General features: G+C 43.7%; 1 protein-coding gene and 1 long non-coding RNA gene across 7 annotated transcripts in view; one reads left to right on the top strand and one right to left on the bottom strand.

Annotated features, from left to right (window-relative positions):
* USP46 (ubiquitin specific peptidase 46) overlaps positions 1-24,572 on the bottom strand; it is a 93,324-nt gene that overhangs the window by 62,468 nt on the left and 6,284 nt on the right. For 2 of the 5 annotated variants that reach the window (XM_038556081.1, XM_038556077.1), the window contains exon 2: positions 15,572-15,684. In XM_038556081.1, the coding sequence (XP_038412009.1) occupies positions 15,572-15,676 (105 nt within the window). In that variant the 5' untranslated portion in view covers positions 15,677-15,684. Of the gene's footprint in view, positions 1-10,929; positions 11,021-15,571; positions 15,685-24,572 lie in introns of those variants that run through there. The other 3 variants (XM_038556075.1, XM_038556076.1, XM_038556080.1) reach the window with 2 other exon arrangements.
* On the top strand, positions 1,929-13,817 carry LOC111098613. 2 transcript variants are annotated; one of them, XR_005369012.1, is made up of 7 exons: positions 1,929-2,087; positions 2,680-2,753; positions 3,794-5,204; positions 5,682-5,823; positions 10,291-10,472; positions 12,449-12,554; positions 13,104-13,817. It is a non-coding gene; the product is annotated as an uncharacterized LOC111098613 (long non-coding RNA). The 2 variants fall into 2 exon arrangements; XR_005369011.1 differs by having other exon boundaries at positions 1,930-2,087; positions 12,449-13,817.

Below are 24,572 nucleotides of genomic sequence, written 5' to 3' on the forward strand. Positions count from 1 at the left end.
AAGAAGAATCCTAACCTCAGCCTCACTGAGACTCACTCAGCCTCCTTCCTTATTTGAAGGAAATAACAGGTGAAGTCATAAAAATGTTGAAAAGTTAACAAGAGAGCTTGGAGGCAAGTATTTCACATATACAGGCCTGCTGGTATAAAGGTATAGAGTCAAAACTGAGAAGGGTAGGCAAAGGGAAGGATGGGATACAGGCTAGCACCAAACGGTCTAAATAAATTTGAGGGAGGCAGTCACTCCAGGTGGCATGCCCCTTGCTCCCCAAAGTGTGGTCCATGAGCCAGGGGCATTGGCCTCACCTGGGAGGCTGTTAGAAGCGCAGACTCTTTAAGTTCCCACCCCAGGCCTGCTAAACGAGACTCCGCGTACGCAGCGTGAGGAGCACTGCCAACCCCTAGTGGTGGCATTCTCCGTTTTTGCCTGCCCAGTTTCCAGATTCGATTTGGGGGGAAGCTTCTCGTTTTCAGAACCTATGGTTCAAGTATGGCTGACCCTGTTCTGCGGGTCCAGAGCAAGGCACCAGATCCAGGCCTGGCCAATGGGAGCCCATCTCCTGGCCCAGCCACCGTGGTTGGTTCAACAAGGTGAATGTATTATAAGCTGAGCCCATGAGAGTCCACGCGGGGCCTTTAGAGAAACAAGTGCTCTCCTTCCTGAGTTCCCTGAAGTGATAGGATGAAATCTGGAGCTTCCCTATTTCCATGGCCCGAGATTGAAGCCAACATAGAAAAGTGGAACTGAGGAATGGGTGAGAGATCCTAACAGCATCATTTATCTACTAGCTGCTAGATCTATATTCTGCACTTTTCAGCAACTCAAGCCCGTAGAGTCCTGGTTTTCTCTGGCCAGTTCAAATGGAGTGTCTGCTACTCGCAATTGAAGGAATCTTAATAACCAGCGTCTTCCTGCCCCCCCCCAAAAAATTAATAAGGTTCGGTCTGAACCCATGATGTTTCCTTTTCCTGTCTTCTCCACAAACTAGACCAATATTTCAAGGTCTCCCTTCAGATTTGCGTCCTCCATGAGGCCTTTCAGATTGCTTCCCCCCCGGCCCACCACCACTACCAGTGAGCCGCTATATCCACGTGGTTCCATGCTCTCCCCTCTGTTGCTGCCAGTTTCATGTCTCTCCCACTCCCATTCCTCCTCTTTGCGTGGTCCACGCTACTCAGCCCTCAGACAAACCAAGAAAACTTGAGATGCCCTTATTATATGTTCTTGTAGCGCCTTCCTCTCTCCTCCGCACCCCCCTTTATGGACTTTATATTTGGAACTATGTCTCTGCCAAATAGCACACTTCATGGAGGGAGGTGAGTGGATGGTTGTCAAAATGAACCCTGGATCCAGACTGCCTGGACCGGCTGTGTGACCTTGGGCAAGTCTCTTAACCTCCCTGTGCTGCGATTTCTGTCTCCGTAATAGGAAGAGAGTAAGAGTACCCCTCGTGGAATGCGACTGCACTAATTTATGTAAAGTACTGAGAACATGCCTGGCGCATACTAGCCACTGTATAGAATAGCTGCCATTATTATGCCTCTGATTATTTGATTAGTGTCCGATTCCCAAGCCTGGTCAGACACGAAGAGACTGAGAGGCAGTCCTGTTTCCACTCACCATTTTACACCTAGAGAAACACACAGTTCCTCATCCATAAGAGGAGCCAAGAGAGTGAACATTAAATTTCTGGACAATTGCCTCTCTCCAAGTGGCCTGGAAGCTCCTGGAGGGAAAGAAGCTTGTCTTGTGCATGTGTAAAAAAAAATCTCATCCGGTCCCAGGCACCGTGCCTGGCACATTCTTTCCTTTCCTTTTTTTTCCTCATTGCCAAATAGGTTATTGCAGCTCATTTGATATGCAAATGCTAGTAAACATTTGGCTGTCCAAGGGGAAAATATTTTGCTGGCTGTAGAGTTTGCAACCAGAGTGGTTTCTGTGGATTATATTCCAATTCTGTGAGGAACTTTATGGCAGCCTTTTCTCCTTTTCAGCGTGCGTCGGACACCTGTCTACTAAGGACATACCTTGCACCAGGAGCTGTGCGAGCAGCTGGCGATCCTAGGATAGAAGAAGGCGGTCCCGGGGTTTGTACTGCTCCATTTCTAATGCAGTGTTCATTGGCATTGTTTACGGATATTTTTGCTACTTTTTTGCATGCAATTAGTAGAACATAAGGATAAGCTAACTTTGGAGTGAACATCAAATTAGAGTTCCTACAAGAGGGAGGCTACATGGAAGATCATGAGTGTGTTTAGGGGTGGGTAAGACTCCCTAAGCCTTCGGAACAATGTGCTTATTTTGAAGTGCCAATTGAAATGCCATGGACAGGTTTTTAAGCCAGGCTGGAACATGATTAGGTTGTTATTTGCTTCTACATTTTGGTGAACTGAGAGAGAGCTGGCTCCCAGTTCTGGGGAAAGAAGGTTGAAGGAGCAAAAGCCCTCCTTGTGAGGCCAGTTAGAAACCTGCGGGGAAAGAGTCCCAGAGTTGTCGGCAGCCCGGGTTTACTTCAGAAGCAGCAGTGGGAAAACAGGAGTGGACAGACCGGAGGCCTTTTCTGGAGATAGTCAAGCTGCATTTGGTGATTGATAAGGATGAATCAAAGAGGAGTCCCGGATTTCCGACTGGAATGAAAAAAAAATGTTTTTGTGCGTGTGTGTGTTTTGTTTTTTTCAGGGAGGAGACAAGGGACAGAGGGAGAAGAAGAGAGAGAATCTTAAACAGGCTCCAGGCCCAGCACAGAGCCCCAGGTGGGCCTCGATCTCCCAACCCTGGGATCATGACCTGAGCCCAAATCAAGAGTCGGATGCTTAATGGACTGAGCCACCCAGGTGCCCCAAGAATGTCACTTTTTACCATAGGGAATGCTGAAGGAGAAGGTTCAGGTGTAGATGGTTGGAAAGAAGCAAGATTAGTTTCAGAGGTGTTGTGCTTCAGATAACCATGAAAAACCTGGATAGTTACATCAAGTACAAATCTGGGACTCAGAAGAAATGTCTGGATTGGAGCTACATCTGGAAGTAATTAATATATAGGAGATAACGCAGGCCATACAGTTATGGATGAAATTGTCTAGGGAGTGTGTAGAGTGAGAATAGACCAGGGGAGAGCCATGAGGAGCTCCAGCATGGAAGGATCCAGTGGGGGGAGAAAGAGGATCCAGAGAAAACGAATGCAAAGCTTCTAAAGTGGTAGAGGAAAAGCCAACCAACGGGCAACACTGCAAAAGCCAAAGAGTATTTCAAGAGGGAGGGAGTAGTCAAATGGATCAGATGAAGCCAAGAGATCAAAGAAGATAAACAATAGTAGTAACAACGTTCAATTCTTGAGCAAGGCTGTAAGATGTATTTAACCCTTCTGACACCCCTTTGGGGAAGGCAATAACCATAATCCCCATTTTAGAGAAAACTGAGGCTCAGAAAGTGTTAAGGGATCTGACCCCGATTCCTGTACGTGTCGTCTCAGGGGTCCTCGACTTCTCTCAAGGGTGGTCTGCAGAGGATGGTTAGGATGGACCACCCGTTGGTAAGCAAAAGGGGAGTGAGAAGACAGAGTAAAGGTATTTGGCTTTGAAGGGAGAGAGATGGGGTGTTAGGGGGTCAAAGAGCTCAAGTACCTTTAATGTACCAGGCTTTGTGGTTTGCAAGCACCTGCCTAATCTGGCCGTGCCCCACCTCTCCCAAACCCTCACCCAAAGAAGGCCATCGTTCCCATTTCCTGCTTCCGGGTCCTCAGGCTCGTGACTCCCCTGAACCCACCCTCAGCCAATTCTTCTTCCTTCTCTTTTCAGTCCCCTCATTCCTCAAAAGTCAGTTCGAACCTGACCCCTGGAGGACGTCTTCTCAGTCTCGTCTTCCTTGGCAAGTTTTGATCAAAGGTCACCTTCTGAATGTCTCCAGAAACCTCAAATCCCTGGCACGATGCCACCCACACAACAGAAGGCTCTCCGTTGGCAGGAACATTATTTTACCGGAAACTCTTGGCTCGCCAGATGAGAACCATTTTACTCACCATCCTGCTTTCCCGGTGGTTTTCTCTTTTCTCCAAGATCTGATCTGAAGCCTGTAGAAATGAGAGCCTTTGAGGCTAAGGGGGAGGCGGGGCCTGGAAGCCAAGTGAGCCGTAAGGAAGTTGAAGCGAGCGAGTCTCCCTTAGAGATGAGATTTTCTAGAGAGAGATTTGGCAATAAAATAGAGATCTCAGCAGCTTAAGGGGGGCAACAGAATCCGGAGAAAGGTTTGATCATATTATTTGTCCCTTTTATCATGATTAGCAGCGTGGTGAGACCCTGAGTATGTTTGTCGTCCAAAAATGAGGGGCTAGTGAACGTAGCAGGGAGGCTTGATGCAGGTTGCTGTTAGGAGGGTAGAGGGACAGGTCAGCAGCCCTAGAGCTTTGGAAAGGAAAAAGTCCATCCGTTAGGTTGAGAGAATTAACATGAAATAGCCTCCATCTTCTCAGTAAAGCAGGCAGGAAGGAAGAGAAGCTCCAAGGTCACTCCTTGGGTCACCCCATAGGTTTTGACTGCTTTGTTCAGCACTATATCCCTCAGAAGAGTAAGACACCTAGTAGGTGCTCAATAAATACTTGTTGAATGGGGGATTTGATTGAAACTGTTTGAAAGAAGATGGGAAGATCTCCAAGCATAGACTCAGTAGGTAAGGTGAATAGCTGTTCTATAGCCTGATCAGACCCAGAGCGGGTTTCATTGGGGGCATTTACATTCCTTCCATGCCCATAAGCACTGTTTTCAATAAAGGGAACAGATGTAGGTCTTGTTGCCAAATGATACCCTCATGCCCTGGCAGCCCATGTGTGGTCATCTCCAAAGCTTTAATAAACCCCGTCGCCGCCTGGTGGGAGGGCAGGGTTTCACATGTGGCTCTTGGGATGAGTTGTCCTTTGGGGCAGTACCTGTAATTAATTCTCCTCTTTGGTCCTGCCCTTCTAGAAAGCTGGCAACCCTTGAAAACAAGCTACGACCATCCCGAGCTCTCTCACTGTTCAGCGTTGGCCCCAGTGAGGGGGTTAAGGCTGTATTCTTCTATTTCTTCTTGGAAAATGAAGTCAGGCCAGATTAAGGTTGCCACTGACAAGGCCATGTGAGCAGCATCCTCCTGGTGGTGGCCGCAATGCTCTGTACCTTGTAAAGCTCTGTGCGCATCCTATCCATCACTTACCATCAGGATGATCCCAAAGCGGTAAGCTGTTAGCAACTGACTGGCTTAGAAAGCTGTAGTCATTGATTAAGCCTTTCAAGATTTGCGTGAACTTAGGCAAATGGATTCAAGAGTTTCAGGAGTATTACTTAATTCAAAGAATTACGAACGGCTTATGCTGTTTTGTTGGTGTCCTGGTTCAATTGGAACCTTTGTAAAAGATACTGCAGGTGCTTTCATTTTAGGCACGCTGTACCCATTGCTGTGTGAACATTTGTTAAAAAAAAATGACAATTCCAGCTAGCTTACTTTTACTTTTATATTTTTTTATTATCCTAAGGAGAGGGGTTAATTATGAGTCGTTTGGCCAAAGTCAGTGTTAAACAATAATGAGTTTCAGCAGCAGCTACGCCTGATTCCTATGGATTATTAGAACTCTTTAAAGAGCTATTATTTTGACAAAGCACAAAGCATCAAACTTTTCTGTTTTTTAATCTTTTTAATTAAAACATACATTAGGAAGGCGCATACGTCTTAAGTGAATGGTCACAAAGCGGATACACCTGTGCACCCACCACCCAGGTAAAGGACTAGAACATGACCAGCATCCCTGAAGCCCTTCCCCAGGCCTCTCCAGGTCCCTGACCTCTCTTCCCCAAGGGTAAGACCTATCATGACTTCTAACACAGTAGCTTAGTTTTGCCAGAGTCTCTTGTTTGTGTGTGTGTGTTATATAACCTTTTTTTTTTCTCCCCTGGTTTCTTTTGCTCAGTATTACATTTGTGAGATTCAGTCATGTTACTCAGAAAAGCTGTGGCTCATTGGTTTTTGTTACGGTATAGTATCCCATCATCTGAAAGAGCCAACAATCTGTTTACAAATTCAAAACTGGCAGATACTTTGTTTTTTTCCTAGCCTGGAGCTATTACCAAAAATACTCCTGTGAGCATTCTTGTCTGTGCTCTTTGGGGTACACATGCACACATTTCTGCATGTGATGACAGTCATAGAGCATGCACGTGTTCAGTCTGGGGAGATAATGCCAAACACGTTTGTGTCAAATGGTCATACTCACCGACCCTCCCACTGCCAGAGTGTCAGGTCCCTTTGCTCCACCTCCTCCCCATCCCTAGCATTATCTTTTTAACTTTAGCCATTTTGGTGAGTATGTTTATGTATAAATATATATTTTATAATTGTGTGTATATATTTATATAGTCGTATATAATATAGTTGTATATATATGTGTGTGTGTGTGTATGTAGCTATATTTCATTGAGGTATTAGGGTACTGTATTTTTTTTTTCAAAATTTTACTTATTTATTTGAGAGAGAGAGAGAACTAGTGGGGGAGAGCGGTAGAGGAAGAGAGAGAGAGAGAGAGAGAGAGGGAGAGAGGAAGCAGACTCCCCACTGACTAGGGAGCCTGATGTGGGGCTCGACCCCAGGACCTGGAGATCATGACCTGAGCTGAAGGCAGACACTTAACTGACTGAGCCCCCCAGGTGCCAGAGTACTGTATTTTAATAAACAACTAATTTTGTTTCCTTTAGTAGCAGAACAGGGAAAATCATCTATGATTTCATAAGGATCATTAAAATCTTTTTGGTAATGAGTGCACATCATCCTGTTTCCTTCTAGGCCCATCTCAGTGATCAATCCATGTCCCAACTGACAACAATATTGAGGTGTGACACATCCATCAGAACCATCTAGCAAACAGAAGGATTCTTCTGTGTCTTTGAAACAGAACAAGGGAAATAGTCGATTACTATAAACAATAACAGAAAAACAACCAAATTTTTAAAAAACGAAGCATAAACAGTAGAATAACTGAATATTACAGTTAGATTTATGTAACTCAACCAACCCAAAGCCAAGAGAGGTTAAATGATTAAGACCCAGATCAATTGCAGAGCCAGAAGTAGAATTCAAATCCCCACCCTCTTACCCTTTAGGATACCCAAATTTTTAGTCAATGGTCTTTCTGTAATCTGAAATGTCTTTAAATTTAATTTCCCAAAATTCAGAATAATTTCATAAATGCACTAAGTTAACCATGAAAAAGACCACTATGTCTTGTGTTTAAAAAAAAAAAAAAGATTTTATTTATTTACTTTACAGAGAGAGATCGTGCACACAGGGATGGTGGTGGGTAGGGGCAGGGAGAGAGGGTGAAGCCGACTCCTCATCCCAGGACCCTGAGATGATGACCTGAGCAGAAGGCAGATGCCTGACAGAGCCACCCAGGCATTCCCCACTATGTCTTGTTAAAGAACAAAGTTAAACTGAGTAAATTGAAAGATCAAATTGACTTTATTTAAGACCCAAAAGTCAGCAGCATCCCATCTAACAAATAGAGTATTCCAAGGAATTGAACCCAGTAGAAAGCTTTGAGAGTCGGAAGAGGATGGGATAAGAAAGTTAACTAGCAGAAGAAAAGAAAGGATGGTTTCAGGCAAGGTCACCTTCCCTTAAGGGCAAGGGCAGGGGGTCTTATGCAGATTACTTCACTGGAGCTGGTCAGGAAATTCCAGACTGATGAGTTTAAAACGGAGAGAGAAAAAAAAAAAAAGAGAGAGGCTCAAAGTGCAATTAGGTTAGCCGGGAAGTCTTGGAGCAACTCCATTTGGGGCCTGTTGTTTCTTTTTTAACAGTTCCCACCCCTCTTGGTCAAACTCTCAGCCTGAGATGTGATCAAAATTGAAGGCATTAGCACCATCTCAGCTCCTGCTCTAGTTCTCACAGCTTTCATTCATCCTGGGTTTTGCTGACTCTCTGTGGTACTCACAGGTCATGACTTCAGGCTCACAGTTTTTCAGTTGGTCATTGTCTTTGTTCCCTTTTTGTCATTCCAGTCTTCGAGAGAGATCATTTACATAGTGGTTAGTGCTGCAAACATGTATTTAAAGCTCTCGGGAGAATACAGCACACCAGGGAGATTATTGTAACTATAAGCAGCATAATTCCCAACATTTGAAGCATACTTCAGAGCCATGGTCCCTAAGAACAAACCAATCAAAGAATGACCCCATTGACCAAGTCACCCTTTTTAAGCTAAGTAGTTTGCTGAGTAATCTCACAGAACTGAGTTGCAGCTTCCCCAGAAGTGTTAATCCAGGTACAGCTGGTTCAGTTGGCTACAACACAGACACCTCCTTACTCAGAACAGCTTTGGCCCGAGAGTCTAAGGATCTTTGCTGGGTAGCTAGTGTCTTAGCAACAGAATTCTGCAGTGTCTCCAAGAGTTAAGGAGAGGTTTCGAATCATATTCTCATTTGTATTTATTCCTAAACTGGGGGGCAGTCAGGGTTTTAGCATGTATAGGGAGAGAATCTCCAAACCTGAAATAAAAAATCATTTTAAGTGCCTTACAAAGATGGGTGCTGCTGGTGTGCTCTCTTAATAAATGGGGACAGATCTGGTCTAGATGATCACGGGAACCTAGGGTTCAAATGTCCTAAGATTCACATAGGTAAATTGTCTAATTGGGTACATACTTCTAAGTGGGGAGCAGAGAGGAGGGCGCGTTCAAGCATAATTTGCATTGACATTGGGATTCCAAGAGAAATTGGTCCCAGGGAGGATTCTTTGCATCATGACAAATCTAGCAATCTGAGAGCTAATCCCCACCCCCTTAACAATGGCCTGAGGGATACAAGCGTGGGCATTCTCTCTCCAGGCCAATGCCAGAGTGAAGAAAAGAAAAAGGAGATAGGGCTTCATGTCTAGTTAAAGTATGAAATCTTGATCCAGTGTCTTGAGTGAAGGCAGTCTACTTGGATGTCAGCTACTTCTCTTCCTTGTCAATTCAATTTGTAGGTCTGCCCAGGGCCAGATGTCAGGTGGAGACTTCTTTATCAGTGAGACAAGTACTGATTGTCTATAGAGACTCAGGGTGTTCTAGATTTGCAGTAGAGTGTGGTCAGGAGTACTTGGTAAAGTCCCTTCCAATGAGGCAAAATGAGGCTGTCTTCCTCTGAGGACACTCCCAGAATACCGAGTTACCAGGCTCTAGACCGTGCCCAACAGGATCCTTTGAAATAGGATCCAGAAAAGCTTCTTTAATCTCTTGGTAATATGCTTAAGCATAAGACATAAGCATAAGACTTACTGTAGCTGGTCATACTGGCATGAAAGTTGTATAACTTCAGCAGAAGGTTCTATACCAGTAGACGTGGATCTTTCCGCAATTATCTTGTGTACAGTGACTTTCCCAAAACGGAGTACTGTGAATAGTCAGCAAGACCAAAGACAATACTGTCAGCCATGGATATCTGTGGTCTCTGCAAGTTTAGACATTTTTAAGTTTAAAAATCTCGTTAGTTCCCTCAACCTTGCCTGATGATTGAGGGTGATAGGGACACTGGTAATCCACATGAGGTTTGCAAAGTGTTCGTTAAGGCTCGTATGATTTGGGGCATCTGGGTGGCTCAGTGAGCTAAGCATCTGCCTTCAGCTCAGGTCATGATCTCTAGGTCCTGGGATGGAGCCCCGCATCAGGCTTCCTGCTCAGCCGGGGGTCTATCCCTCTGCCCCTCCCCACCACTCATTCTTGCTCTCTCTCAGATCAATAAATTTGCTCTCTCAAATCAATAAATAAAATCTTAAAAAAAAAAAAAGAAAAAGGCTCATGACTAGCCTAGTGAAGTGGGTACCTTGATCACTGGAGAATGTGGAAGGTATACCCCAAATGGGAAACTCATTTTCCAACAGATTCTTTGCCACTGTGAGGGCATCAGCCTCGTGGCAGGGGATGGCTTCAGCACACCTGGAAAACCCACACATGATAACAAAAATATATTGCTAACCCATACTAAGTAGCAGTTGAATGAAGCCCGGCTGCAGGCATTCAAAGGATCCAGAGGGAGGAGGTTCTGAGGCTTCTCTGGACAAAAGTATTTTCCCAGGATCATGGCTATGGCAGGTCAGACGTGGCTGGTAGACTGTTTTTGCAATTTTATAGAAGCATCCCTACCAATATCTATTTATAATTTGGGTTATCTTAAGTGCCCTGCGGGGGGCGGGGTGGGGTGTGAAGGAATATGAAAACCTAAAAATGGAGTTAGGTGTAGGTCCAACTGTTGTTTAATTTCAATGTTCACCCATCTTCATTTCTCTGATTCAGGAGCAGACTGTTGCCATGTTACAAGGACATCAGGATCGCAAACATTAGGCAACAAGGAGCTTCTGCTTTTTTGCAGAAGCAGAATGGACTTTGTCCACACATGCCACAATCTACAGATGCTATTGCCCCTGCCTTGGCATGAGAGCCAGCTGGGATGTTCCCTGGTCCTCCGTGCTCTCAGGGTGAGCCTCAGTTTTGATGACAGCAATTTCAGAAGTTAGGAGAATAGCAGAATAGCAGTAAGAAGACCCATTTACTTGTTGCCCAGTTTTGATTGGGGTCCCAGAGGGTGCAAGAAATCCCCTTTGTCTCCACAACATTCCAAAATCACAGATGACTCCAAAGGCATCCTAGCTATCCATATCAATATGAGCAGTAAGTTCTTCTGATAACTGGCATGCTCAGGTCAAGCATGGAGCTCTCCACTGATTGGGTGGATTTAGCTTGTGAGAGCTTTCCCCTTTCCAGCAGGTCATACTGAGTAAGGACAGCACAAGCAGCCTGAAAATGTCCTTTTTCACCTCTACTGTATGGTCCCATCAACAAGCCAGAAGAGATCAGGATTAGTTAGAGGGGTATCTCCTAAGTCAGGATGACGTGTCATGAAATGGGACTCCCTGCCTCAGCCCTGGGGCTCACCTTCATCATGTAGAGGTAGTAACAGAGCTAGATCAAGGGTGCTGCAACATTTAGGTGGTGAAAGCAGATGGATCGAAGGAAGTTAGTCTACCTGCAGAGAAATGTAGTCATTTCAGAGTGAAGACGACTTTGAACAAAGTGTGAAGTTTCCAAGTAAACCCCATTTCCTAGGGTCAGATATGCAGATGCTTCCGCTCACTCCACAGCTGTGGCTCTAGCTTGAAGACAGCTGCGACAGGCACAAGCAACTGACTCACACTGTGCTGTCAGCGGCAGGTGGGTGACCACGTTTGTGCGTGAGCATTCCCAGGGCTTGGTTACCCCCTCCCTGCACAGATAAGGTGAAAGGTTTTAAATACTTAGGTGGGGGATCCCTGGGTGGCGCAGCGGTTTGGCGCCTGCCTTTGGCCCGGGGCGTGATCCTGGAGACCCGGGATCGAATCCCACGTCGGGCTCCTGGCATGGGGCCTGCTTCTCTCTCTGCCTCTCTCTCTCTCTCTCTCTCTCTCTCTCTCTCTCTCTCTGTGACTATCATAAAATAAATAAATAAATAAATAAATAAATAAATAAATAAATAAATACTTAGGTGGCCCTGAGGCGGGTGGCTCTTAAGGCACCTGTTTCTGTCTTCTAAAAATCTGCTCTTGTTTGTCCTTCCCTTTTTTTTTTTTTAAAGATTTTATTTATTTATTCATGAGAGACACAGAGAAAGAGAGGCAGAGACACAGGCAGAGGGAGAAGCAGGCTCCATGCAGAAAGCCCGATGCGGGACTTGATCCCAGGTCTCCAGGATCACACCCTGGGCTGAAGGTGGCACCAAACCGCTGAGCCACCCGGGCTGCCCTTGTTTGTCCTTCTAAGCATAGGGCTCAGGGACTGAGATTTTAGTAAGTTTACAGAGTGGGGAAGTTAATGGAGAATAATTAGGAACCCCCATAGTCTGCAATAAATGCACAAAGCTGTCACTCACTTGTAGGTCTCAAGAAATTCCTGAATTAGCTTAATTCTTTTTGGAGACAGCTGAATTGCTTCAGAGCTTAGCTCATGACTTAGGTACTGCACAATGTCCAGAGATCGTTGTAATTTTGCCTTAGAGACTTGGCGTCCCTTTTCAGCTGTTACAGCAAACAAAGGACCCCTCTTTTGTGATAAGCACGGCAAAAGTTCATCTACATAATTATGAAAGGTTCGGTTTCCCATGGAACTGGAGGGGACTAACATCTCCGTGAAGTCACTTGAGAGAAATAAGAGGCGGCCTTGGTGACTCCTCGAGGTTTAACTATCTAGGTACAGTATCAATCATTTCAGATAAAGACAAATAGATACTGGCTGCTGAAGTCCCCAGGGATGCTTAAAAAAAAAAAAAATAAACTCCAAACAGAGGTACCCACCAGTGACCTGTGCATCAGATAGAACTTGTGACCTAAGGATGTTTGGGTTTAGAATGACTGGGGAACCAGGAATAACCATCTTATTCATAGCTCTCTAATCCTAACAAACTGCCCTCCCTATCCATTAGGTTTCAGGATTGACATCGCCTCCCACATGGTGAGCCCCTGGGCAGTAAGGTCTTCTATGTCTGCTGTTGAGGCCATGTATGGCCTCAGGCTGGAAGGGACCTTGAGGTAATGTAGGGAGTTTACTTATATCTGTCCTAATCTTTATGGGTCCTGTGCTTCTTATTCTTCCAATGTAAATAGTCATGGGAGCCCACAGATTTTCGGGCTCCTCCAATTAAATAAATTTTGCTGGACTTCTCCCTCTTCTGTGCCAAGGACAGAGTATAAGGAACCTGAAAGATCAGGTTTAGGTTGGTCAGGAAATTCTCAGGTGAACACTCCACTGGCGGCAAGGTGTGTTAGCCCTTTTAATCTAGGAGGGAGATCCCTACCTAAGAGATTGACAGGAACTGATTGACACAACAAAAAGGAATGTTTTTCAGTAAGAGGCCTGAGTCATTCGTACTCGTAGAGATAAAAATTGTCTCTGAATTTTAACAGACGCCCCACCCTACCCCCAACTCTGGAAACCTCCTTTTTACTTAAGTGTTTGTCATCTTGAGGGTGGGGTTTAAGGCAGAGTGTAACTCCAGTATCTATTACAGTTTGCCAAGGTTTCTCATTAATCTTAACTTTGGTTTTTCCTTGGCAACTTAAGGGAATTTCTGATAATAGTTTTGCAGAGCAGCCTCCAGAATCTCTTCAGCTGTGTGAAGGGCTCTCCTCTGAAGGTCACTATGAGGCCACCGGAGAAGAATTTGCATAGGACCTTTGAGGACAAGCTCTTTTCCAGTGCCCCAGTGGATTACAGCTGCGACCTTGATCTTTGCACCAGCTTGATCATTATCCAGCCAGCGTCTGGATAATGGACCCTACCTAGCAAGGTGCAGTGGGGGAGGCCCAGGTGTTGTTTTGGGTCTCTGGCCTTGGAGTTGTAAAGCTAATAGCTTGGCAGATTTTTGTTTGCAATCTTACTCCAGGGTCCTTTGAAAATGCTCAGCTGTAGTCATGAGTTCAGTCAGACTGGTGGCCTCCCATCCTACTTTCTGCCTTTGTATTGATCCACTAATCTCAGCAGATAATCCATATACAAAGAGGGCAGCCAGAGCAGACTGGGTGACCTTATTTATTGCATGGAACCCCAAATGCCATAGAGAAAGGACTACAAACAGCCTTTAAAGTCTGCCCGAGAGTCATCTCTTTTTGTTTGTAAGTTCATATAATAGACCAATAAAGACGAGCAGGGAAGACTCTAGAAGTGGCTTATAAAAATTTGGCTGTGGGGCACCTGAGTGGCTCAGTCTGGTTAAGCACGTGCCTTTGGCTCAGGTCATGATCCTGGAGTCCTGGGATCGAGCCCCATGTCAGGGCTTCCTGCTAGCGGGAAGTCTGCTTCTCCCTCTGCCCCTCCCTCTGCTTGTGTTCTCTCTCTCTCAAATAAATAAATAAAATATTTTTTTTTAAATGGTTCAGCTGCTATTTTCTGAGCTTTTGCTGGTCCCTGAGTTGTTGAAGGCCGAGGATCTCGAATATCATCTTTGGGGTTTTGCATCCACTTTTGGACTTCACCAGGTCACACCAACATCTGTACAAGCCGATATAGGGTACCCGGGGGTCACAGACCCTGATGATGACTCGAAATTCTTCAAAAAATTTTTGGATTCCTCCCTAGATTTCGAGCATCCTTTGATTCTGGTGTTTAGTTCTGTCTTTAACCAAGGCATGAAGGGTACCTGAGAAGTTCCACCTGCAACCTCAAAGTTTTATTTTAAAAGGAAACTGTCTCATGGTCTCAGAATAGAAGGGCAGTTCAGTCAGACCATTAGTAAAATACAGGTGGTGCTCGGATAAGAAGGATCAGGGGAGCAGTAGGAGTCATGTCAGTCTTATTTTTTGTTGTTGTTTACCTCATATATTTTTAACCTTTTTTTAAAAAAATATTTTATTTAATCATGAGAGACACAGAAAGAGGCAGAGACACAGGCAGAGGGAGAAGCAGGCTCCATGCTGGGAGCCTGATGTGGGACTTGATCCCAAGACCCCAGGATCATGCTCTGGGCCAAAGGCAGACACGCTCAACCACTGAGCCACCGAGGTGCCTCCTTTAACGTTTTAAAAGATTTTATTCATTTGAGAGAGAGTGCATGTGCGTGTGCGCGCACGCGCGTGCACACACACACACACACACACACACGAGTGGGGGAAGGACAAAGGGAGAAACAGGCTCCCCACCAACCAAGGAGCCAGATGTGGGACTGGATCCCTGGACTCTGGAATCATGACCTGAGCTAAAGGCAAATGCTCAACCAACTGAGCCCCCCAGGTGCCCCTCTTTAATTTTTTTCTTAGGATTTTGTGACAAGTCTTTTCATGAAGCTACTTTGGAATCTAAAAGCCTTTGGAAAGCTGCCGCCTACCAATTAAAATAGGCATCCCACTCTGTGTGTCCAGCTTGGGATCCCTTGCTCTCAAGTGTGTTTCTTAAATGAGCAATCTTCTCTAACCAGAACATTCCCTATAATGGCCATTTTAATTCTAGATTATCTTTTGTACGTTTCTGCCATTTTGCTAGATATGTGCAGTTTCTGAGACTATTGTTCTTAAACATACTATTAGCAGGTGTGCCAAAGGTGGTGCGCTCAACTCTTTGGGTATATAAAGGATCCCATTTCTTAATTTAGCTAGGTCTTTGCATTTCCTGGAGCCACACTAATACCAAGGAGGGCCTGGGAGTCTTCTTGAGGTGGCACATGCTCTAACAACCTTTAAATGCTTGCCCTGTGGCCCACCAACTTTTTTGACTTGAGATTCCCATTAGCAACTACCCCTTTATGTAATACTCACCTGAGGCCTCCCACTACACCCAGTCTAGCCCAAATTGGACCCAGTCTGGCCCTGGACCCATCCAACTTTGGTTAGTAACCACCAACACTGTATGGAATCTGGGATTGGGGGAAAGATTTGAACCAGCAGACCCCAAAGAACGGCGGGCTGATTCCAAGCAGCTACCACCAGCAGTTCTCGGTGTGGAATCTGGGGATAGAACCAAGGGCTGGGGTTTCCAGTCAAATAGGAAACTGTGGAAAGTCAACTAACTCAGGATCCCAAAGCAAAGATAAAGGAGCTCAGAACTGAGAACTTACCAACAGCCCTTGGAAACAGGACAAGGACATAAAGGGTTCACGGGTGCGGCGCCTATATTTCTCGTTCTCAAAGCTGCCAGTTTTCTTCAATTCCACTACTGCCATCAAATCTGCTAAAGAACAAAACTTCAATTGAGTAAATTAAAGCATCTAATTGAATTTACTCAGTGTTTCACAAACATCCCATAGAAGGATGTTCCAGGGGACTGTAGGAAATGGAGTGTTTGGTTATGTACAACCCTAGTTGTACAAGCAGGACAAGAGTTATTTGCAAAAGAAAAGAAAAAAAAAAAGGATTGTTTCAGACAAGGTGACCTTCCCTTGGGGGGAAGTGCAGGGGTCTTAAGCAGATTACCTCCCTAGTGCTCCTCAGGAAATTCCAGACTGATGAATTTAAAATTCCATTCATAGGAGAGGCCCAAACTGCAGTAGGTATAAGGTATTAAGTCTTTGTGGGGCTTAACGTAAGTGACTCCCTTTTGGATCTGTTGTTTCTTTTGAACAGTCCATATGCTGCAATTATATAGCCATGCTTTTTCTCTCTGACTAATTAGAAGACAACTTGACACTAAAATCTAATCCCAGCAGAACATGTTATCTGGCTATCACTCTTCAGAAAGACAAAAGCATTCTGCCTAAATTCCCACTACCTTCTTTTCCCACTACCTTCCTTTTTTTTTTTTTTTTTTAATTCTTTATTTATTCATGAGAGACACAGAGAAAGAGGCAGAGACATAGGTCAGGGGGAGAAGCAGGCTCCCTAACCATAAAAAGCTAACCATAAAAAGACTACTCTCAGACAAGGAGCCTGATGTAGGACTCAATCCCAGGACCCTGGGATCACTACCTGAGCGGAAGGCAGATGCTCAACCACTGAGCCACCCAGGCTCCCACTACCCTCCCACTACCTTCCTAAGGCAAGTCAAGCCTTAAGAGTTTTAATAAAGCCATCCACATAAATACTCAGCTCTGTTTTCCTATGAGGAGTCAAGAAGGGGGGCTAGCTCCATAATGTGATAGCTTTCTTGTAGGAAGATGTCACTACCGACCCATAATCAATAGAGCGTGAACTTTGAGTTATGGCTCTGCACTGATCCACATGCATTCATCCAGAGCTTCTAGGTGACGAAGGATACCGAACTAAACTTCTAGCCATGGCTAGTGACCAGAATATAGCTAACTTATCCCTGTAAGGTTTATGGTGTGAGTCTCTGCTAATGGCATCAGCACACTGGCTATAGAGTCTAATTTTCACTCATCTTCATCTGGGAAATATAAATTCTCTTCTGTTTCATTGTGGGATTAATTTACAGTACTTTATCCCCTAAATCAAACATCCCCAAAACGGTGGCATTTGCAATCTGCAATCTGCAAAAAATTCAATTGACACATATGCAAGTTTGTTTCTTCTTTCCAACAGCTGTATTTCCCGCCCCGCCGTGTGTCAATGCATTTGACCATGCTATTTAAATTTAATAAATTTAATAAGTAAAGGCAAATGAAATTACAGAAACGGATCATCATTTTTATGGAAAACCAACTAAACAAATGTTTGGCTTAAAATGTCAGGCCATCATGGAACTTTAATAAAATACTCAAAGTAAATTCCCTAGAGGAGATGAACAATTCAAAAATAGAAAGTTTGAGAAAAGTGCTGATTGATACTTAAAGTACAAATGGCACTCCATGTCCTAATGGATGAGGAACCGTGTTACCCAGTCAGAGGACACCAATCATGCAATGGGAGTCTCTGGGGCCCAGTGAGCAGCAGCTGTGTGGGATCTGAGACCGTGGATGTGAACAACACTGGTCCTTGGGAGTCTATGGGAGAAATTAGTTCAATGTCATGTAGAATGAGACTGTACAGGACTTAGGGTTGTAAAAGTTTTCCAGAATCCTAATAACGGAGTAGTTGGAACCTAGATTGTCTCAACCACAGGATAGCACTGCAGAGAGGCCAGCACTGTATGGCACTGCTCTTGTCTGTTGGGCCTCTCTTGAAGGATCTCGCTTATCCCCCCTCCCTTCTCTTGTATTATCAGTGGTTAATCTTATGCTCTTATTTTGGAGTAACTGCTTAGATATGTACCCACTTGATGCTTTGTCCCCAAGCTCTGATGAGGTGGTCCCAAAAGGCTATTTATTCCTTTTTTTTTTTTAAGATTTTATTTATTTATTCATGAGAGACACAGAGAGAGAGGCAGAGATACAGGCAGAGGAGAAGCAGGCTCCCTGCAAGGAGCCCAATGTGGCCTCGATCCCGGATCTCGGGATCATGCCCTAAGCCGAAGGCAGACATTCAACCGCTGAGCCACTTAGGCATCCCAAGTTGTCCTTTTTTAGAAGATTTTATTTATTTTTCTGAAAGAGAGAGAACACATAAGCAAGGGGAGAAGGAGGAGAAGCAGACACTCCACACTGAGCATAGAGCCCAATGAGGGGCTCAGTGGGCTCACTGCTTCATGATCTGAGCAGAAGTCAGATGCTTAACCGACTGAGCCACCCAGGCTCCCCCCAGGGAAAGTTGTTCTTTACAGAAGTCCAACTAATAAATGCAGAAGAAATGATTTTTAAAGAATTTCTGATTACTATTTTATAGCTACTTATGGGATAAAGAGTATAAGGAATGAACCTAAGTGGAAGTTAAAGACATTTGATAAAGGATGATGGCTAACTTTGTAACAGAGGGATCACATGGACACCACCCAGACCCACTAAGGAAGCCTAAAAAATGGCACGAGTGTATCATTATATGCCTCACGATGCCTCATACTAGGAAGTATGAAGTTTTCTTGCCCCCAGAATTCAATTCATCTTATCAAGCCAGTTTATAGGGGGAAAAAAAAAGTTAAATGACACCAAAGGGAAACAAGACAAATCCAGAATGTAGGTCATTTTCCAGGGAAGGTTTGGCGCCTGCCTTTGGCTCAGGGCACGATCCTGGAGACCCGGGATCGAATCCCACGTCGGGCTCCCGGTGCATGGAGCCTGCTTCTCCCTCTGCCTCTGTCTCTGCCTCTCTCTCTGTGTGTGACTATCGTAAAAAAAAAAAAAAAAAAAAAAAAAAAAAAAAAATTTGTAGGTCATTTTCCAGGACAAATGACCCAGTTTCTATAACAAATCAGTGGTCAGGTAAGGAAGAGGATTGTTATAGAATAAAAGAGACTTAAAGACATAACCAAATGGATCATGTTTGGATTCTGAATAGAAGAAGCTAACCTTGGGGTCTGGGGGTGGCTCAGTTGGTCCAGCAACTGACTCTTGATTTGGCTTAGGTCATGATCTCAGAGTGGAGAAATCCAGTCCCCTGTCTATGATGGGTGTGGACAGCTTTAGATTCTCTCTTCCTCTGCTCCTCCCACCACACTCCTCTCTCCTCTCTTAAAAAAAAAAAAAAGCTAACCATAAAAAGACTACTCTCAGACAATTGGGGAAGTCTGAGTATGGACCTGGTATCAGACGATAAAGAAAAATATTGCTAGGTGTGGTAGTAGCATAGTTATATTCAAAAATATTTTTATTGATTAGAAATGCATACTGAAATTTTTACAAGTTAAATGACACAATGTCTGGAATTTCCCTGAAAATGCTTGAGCAAAACTCAATACACGTAGGTGGATGAAATGAGACTGGCAAAAAAAAAAAAAAAAAAAAAAAAAGAAAGGCTAATTGCTGAAGTTTGAGGTTGAGTATGTGGAGTTTACAATATTCTCCTTACTTGGGGATATGCCTGAAATTTTCCACAATAAAAGTTTTTAAAAAAATACCTTTTGCCATAGGCACTTACTCCTTAGGCTAAGAAGAAGCTGAAGTTATTATTACTTGGGAATTAATATTCCTTTATAATGAGAACTCCCCTATAAACACCCCTGGAAGGGCATTTGAAAATCAAAACTCGGTTTTCAGTTCCAGAAGTCCATTTTTTTTTCCACTCATGGCCCTAAAAGGCACCAGTTGGTTTTTCCTCAGCCACATTACCCTCTTCTGTAATAGCTTAATGAGACGCACAGAGTAAATGGAACTCCATTTGCTGCTTTGGCTGCTGAGAACCATTAAAAGACCCTTAAAAGCATCACTCATGTATTAAGTGAAAGAAAACTCATCATTAAATTAAGGGAAAACAACTCTTCCCACTCAGGAGTTTTTGGTGTTGTAAAGTACCCTAGGTAATCAAACGTGTTCAAGCAAAAATGGTTGTGCTTTGTTGTAGCGTATTTCCAGAGCACAAGGAGAGCTCCCTTAGAATATCCACAATGTACTCTCCTCTTCGTCAATGAAAAAAGAATGGCTTCAGATTAAGAATTAAAATTTCCTGAATCAAAAAGTACTCTAATTAATGATCTGGGCACACTTATACATTTTGAGCTCAATACTGTAAAGATCTGTGCAGTCCTTTAATTTGGCTCTTACTGCCTTTACAGCTAAATTTGGCAGCTTCACTCAAACTCTAGGGTGGCTAATTAACACCCACAACACAATTCTCTCAGCCAGGATTCCTTCAAAAGCCTATCTCCAACCCACCAGACATCAGCTAGGATGTTAACCTAGGCTGTTTTGAGTAATTCTATAATACATCCAACTTTATTGTTAAAAAATCCTAGCCAATGACCCACCATTGGTCTTTTGGCTTTCCTGTGCAATGTCAAGTGCCACTGAGGTCAAGTTCTAAGGACACCTAGCAGAGTTTCTCACAATGTGTTCTGGGAATACCCTCAGCAGAATCAGCTGGTGTGTTAAAAATACAGATTGCTGGGCTCCCTCTCAAGCCTACTAAGTCGGACTATCTGCTGATGAGGCCTAGGTTTCTGCACCTCAAGCAAGAGTGCCAGGTGGTTCTTCCATACACAATTTGACAACCAAGTTTTCAGAAATAGGAGTTTCTCTCAAGTCTACTAGAAAAACAGGATAGAGCTGACAAGTGAACCAGCATCAGGAGGAAAACAGTCGGCCAGCATGTGGAACACTCTGTAAGACAACTGGCCCGGTTTCTTCAATGGCATATCCATCAACTGATTGATAAATTTGAAAAGGCAGTATATCCAATCAACACAATATTATTCAGCCATCAAAAGGAATGAAGGAGTCCAGCCCTGCATAGCACTACTCTTGTCCATTGGGCCTTAAAAACATTATGCTAAGAAAAAAAAGCCAGACACCAAAGACCACATGTTGTGTAATTCCATTTAAATGAAATGTCCTAAATAGGCAAATCCATAGAGATAGAAAGTAGATTTGTGGTTTCCAGAAGATAATGGGGAGCAGGGAAGGGGAGTGGCTGCTAATGGAGTGATGAAAATGTTCTGGAATTAGATAACAGTGATGGTAGCCCCAGTCTACGCATATACTATAACCCACTGAATTGTGTACCCTAAAAGGGAGAATTTTATGGTATCTCAGTTGTATCTCAAACATTATAAATAGAAGAGTTGAAGTTAACAAAGTTAAAGTTATGTCAGGACTCACAGATCGAAGGCCACCCCGGTGTCCTGGCCCTCGTCATGAATCAAAACCTAGGTCAACCTGTATGTACAGGAAGCACCTGTCACAGAAACCTTACCCCCAACACACACTCAACAGACACCCACTGCTTGTGAGGTGAGGCACTGTACTCCCCCAATCCATGAATGTTTTCCCTTGAATAGAGGGCATCAAACTTGTTACTAAATTTTGGGGTTTAGTCGTTTGACAAAGATGGGGAAAAAAAAAAGAGGGCATTTTTTTTCTTGACTAAAAGAGGCTTAAAAGAAATGGGAAATATAACCAAATACAGTGAGCCGACTTTGTTTGGATCAACATTGTCTGTCCAAAACAGACAATTTTAGGCAATGGGAGAAGTTGAATATAGATTGGAATTATTGTTTATTTTCTTAGCAATCATACTGGCATTGTTAGGTATGATTATGCCTTTTCTTTTGAGATGAATACTGAAATATTTAGGGGTGAAATAACATGATATCTGGGGTTTCTTTAAAATAATTTGACAAAATAGTCTGTAAAATGAATGTCTTTGGTTGATACTTGTGGGCTGAAAAATAAATACACAGGGATATGTTGAATTTTATCTTTGTGCATAGCTGGATATTTTCATGATAAAAAATTGAGAATAAAGGAACTCGGGCTTTCTAGAGTATCTTCATTTGTTTTGATTCCAGAAATTTCAGTTGTATGCTTACACACTACAAGTGTTAGGATGAGATTGAAGGGCAAATAGTAGAGGTAGGTCATTAGTTTTAAGCTTTTCAGCAGGAAAAGGCCAGAGGGAGAATTTTGAATACCTTCCTTGAATTCAGTGAAATGAAATGGACAAAATAGAAAGGCACTGGGCCCAAGGTTCCTCGGTCATTTTAAAAAAGAAAAACAACAACAACAACAAAAAAAAACTATTCTAAGTCTGTCCTCAAAAGCCTCTTGAAGTTCTGAGAGGATGAAATTATTGTTAACTAAATATGCAGTTGATACCTTAAGCAACAAATTAATTTCACAGAAAAATACGTTTGTGTCTAATGTATGGGGCTCAACAGTTTATTGTGCAGGACTTCCTATGGTGACCTGTTGTTGCTTCAGAACTGGATTTTACTCTTAAAATCTTACTAGAGACATTTACTTGCCTTAAGATCTGCTGCTGGACACACACACACACATATATAACTTAATATTAAATAAGTATTAAGTTAGTTAATACTTAATATTAGTTAATACTTAGTTGTTTAATACTTAATATTAAATAAGTATTACATAATATTAAATAAACAAATATATGTGTGTATAACTATATCTATAACTTCACGAAGACTCTTTGGCCAGGGAATTCACCCCAATTATCACCTCTTTCTTTTTTTTTTTTTTTTTTTTAATGATAGTTACAGAGAGAGAGGGAGGCAGAGACACAGGCAGAGGGAGAAGCAGGCTCCATGCACCGGGGGCCCGATGTGGGATTCAATCCCGGGTCTCCAGGATCACGCCCTGGGCCAAAGGCAGGCGCCAAACCGCTGCGCCACCCAGGGATCCCTATCACCTCTTTCTTGTGGGGGAGCATGCCATCTGTCTTCAGCCGCCGATTTCAATATCACAGGGAAGGCTGGCCCTTCTGCTTCAAGACCAGAACCCCATATTGTCAGATGTCATAACCTTCTTGCCATGTGATAACTAGGATTTGGAAAAAAAAAAAAAAAAGCATTGACTAGGAGACCTTCCACCTGGACATCCAAAATCTTGGACACGTGGGGATCCCTGGGTGGCGCAGCGGTTTAGCGCCTGCCTTTGGCCCAGGGCGTGATCCTGGAGACCCGGGATCGAATCCCACGTTGGGCTCCCAGCGCATGGAGCCTGCTTCTCCCTCTGCCTGTGTCTCTGCCTCTCTCTCTCTCTCTCTGTGTGTGTGTGAGACTATCATAAATAAATTTTAAAAAAAATTAAAAAAAAAAACAAAGAAACAAAAAGAAAAAACAAAATCTTGGACATGTGAAAGTTTGAGAGATTATAAACGTTCTTTTCAGGTTCATGATCCTGAGGAGGGTGATTGAAGTGCCCTCTTTATGAAGATCCACCAAGGAACTTCTTTTAGGAATATTTTGAGTTTCTCTTGATTGTCTGATTTGTTTCTATTTTCTAATTTTTGCATCAACTGCCAGGCAGCTCAGAGAAAGATCTTTGGCCTTCTTCCAGCAAGTGTCCAGTCTCATGGGTGCTATTTTGTGTACGAGGCCCCATGCTCCAATCTCCTCGCTGTTTTCTTTACATCTCGTTGCAATGTATTCTCATAGATTACATGCAAGTCCTCTTTGGACTAAGATGGGAGTATAACAATAAATAAATAAACAATAAATTACAAATAAGCAAATGCAAAACCAGAAGGGAGAGAGGGCAAGACTCAGAGGGCTTTGGGTGTATTATTAGGACTTTCCTATATTGGAAAATAAAAAAATGTGGCTTCCGAGATGGTCTAAGATCAATGTGTTTGTGTGCAAGATGGGAAAAAAGAAGACCATGTGAGATATGTTCCATCCCAAACAGGGTGGAGAAAGCAGACTTTTTATCTGGAGGGTTTGGTGGCTGTCCAGAGAGTACAGGCAATTGACCTTTTTATTTATTTTTGTGTGTGTGCAATTGACCATTTTGATGTCTGAGGTGGCTCTCAGGGAACCTTTCTACAGGTTGACCTATTATTCCTCAGTCTCTAAACTCAATCTCATTTTATATAGGGAAGATTCCTGAGGCTCAAAACCAAGCTTCTCCACACCTGCCCTCCAAACTTGGCTGAGACCTTCTGCTCAGTTCTGGTGACTGGGTCCATCCTCCAGTGACCTCTCTGGTCACATACAGTCCTGCTCGTTCTTCCAAGCTCTTCCTGGAGCCAGGGTCACATGGTGGATCTCAGTGTGGTGACCAGGCCCTGCTTCCTTCCACCAGTCCAAGAGTCAGGCAGAAAGAACACTGCAGCAGGAGTTCAAAAGCTAGAAACCAGTTTCTGAAGCCTAACCCTGGGTTTTAGCATCTTCTGGGGCAAGTTATCACTTGTCCTGGTCTCAGTTTCTACCTGTACCAAACGAGATCAAAACATTACATATTTCCAGCATTAGCATGAGGATCCAAGGGGGCAGTATATGTCAAAAACGTAGACGGGCGTCTGGCACATGAGATGTGCAGTGAAAGCTGGCCGTTATTCTGATGAGTCAGCAAGAAGGCTTTGTGGGGGGCCCCTGGGTGGCTCAGTCGGTCAAGCGTCTCCTTCGGCTCAGGTCATGATCCCAGGGTCCTGGGATTGAGCCCCACATTGGGCTCCCCAGTCAGCGGAGAGTATGCTTCTCCCTCTGCACCTCTGCTACCCTGCTCAGGCACACACACTCTCTCTCCTCTCTCTCTCTCTCAAAAATATATAAATAAATAAAATCTTTAAAAAAGAAGAGGAAGGTACAAACATGGAATTTCCTCCTTAGCCATGCTGTGCCGGGGATGTTACTGAAGGCTAGCCAAAGCTCACCTTTCCCCAAGCATCCAAGCA

Source organism: Canis lupus, chromosome 13 (assembly GCF_011100685.1).
Source record: "Canis lupus familiaris isolate Mischka breed German Shepherd chromosome 13, alternate assembly UU_Cfam_GSD_1.0, whole genome shotgun sequence".
In the NCBI taxonomy this organism is placed as follows: Eukaryota; Metazoa; Chordata; class Mammalia; order Carnivora; family Canidae; genus Canis; species Canis lupus.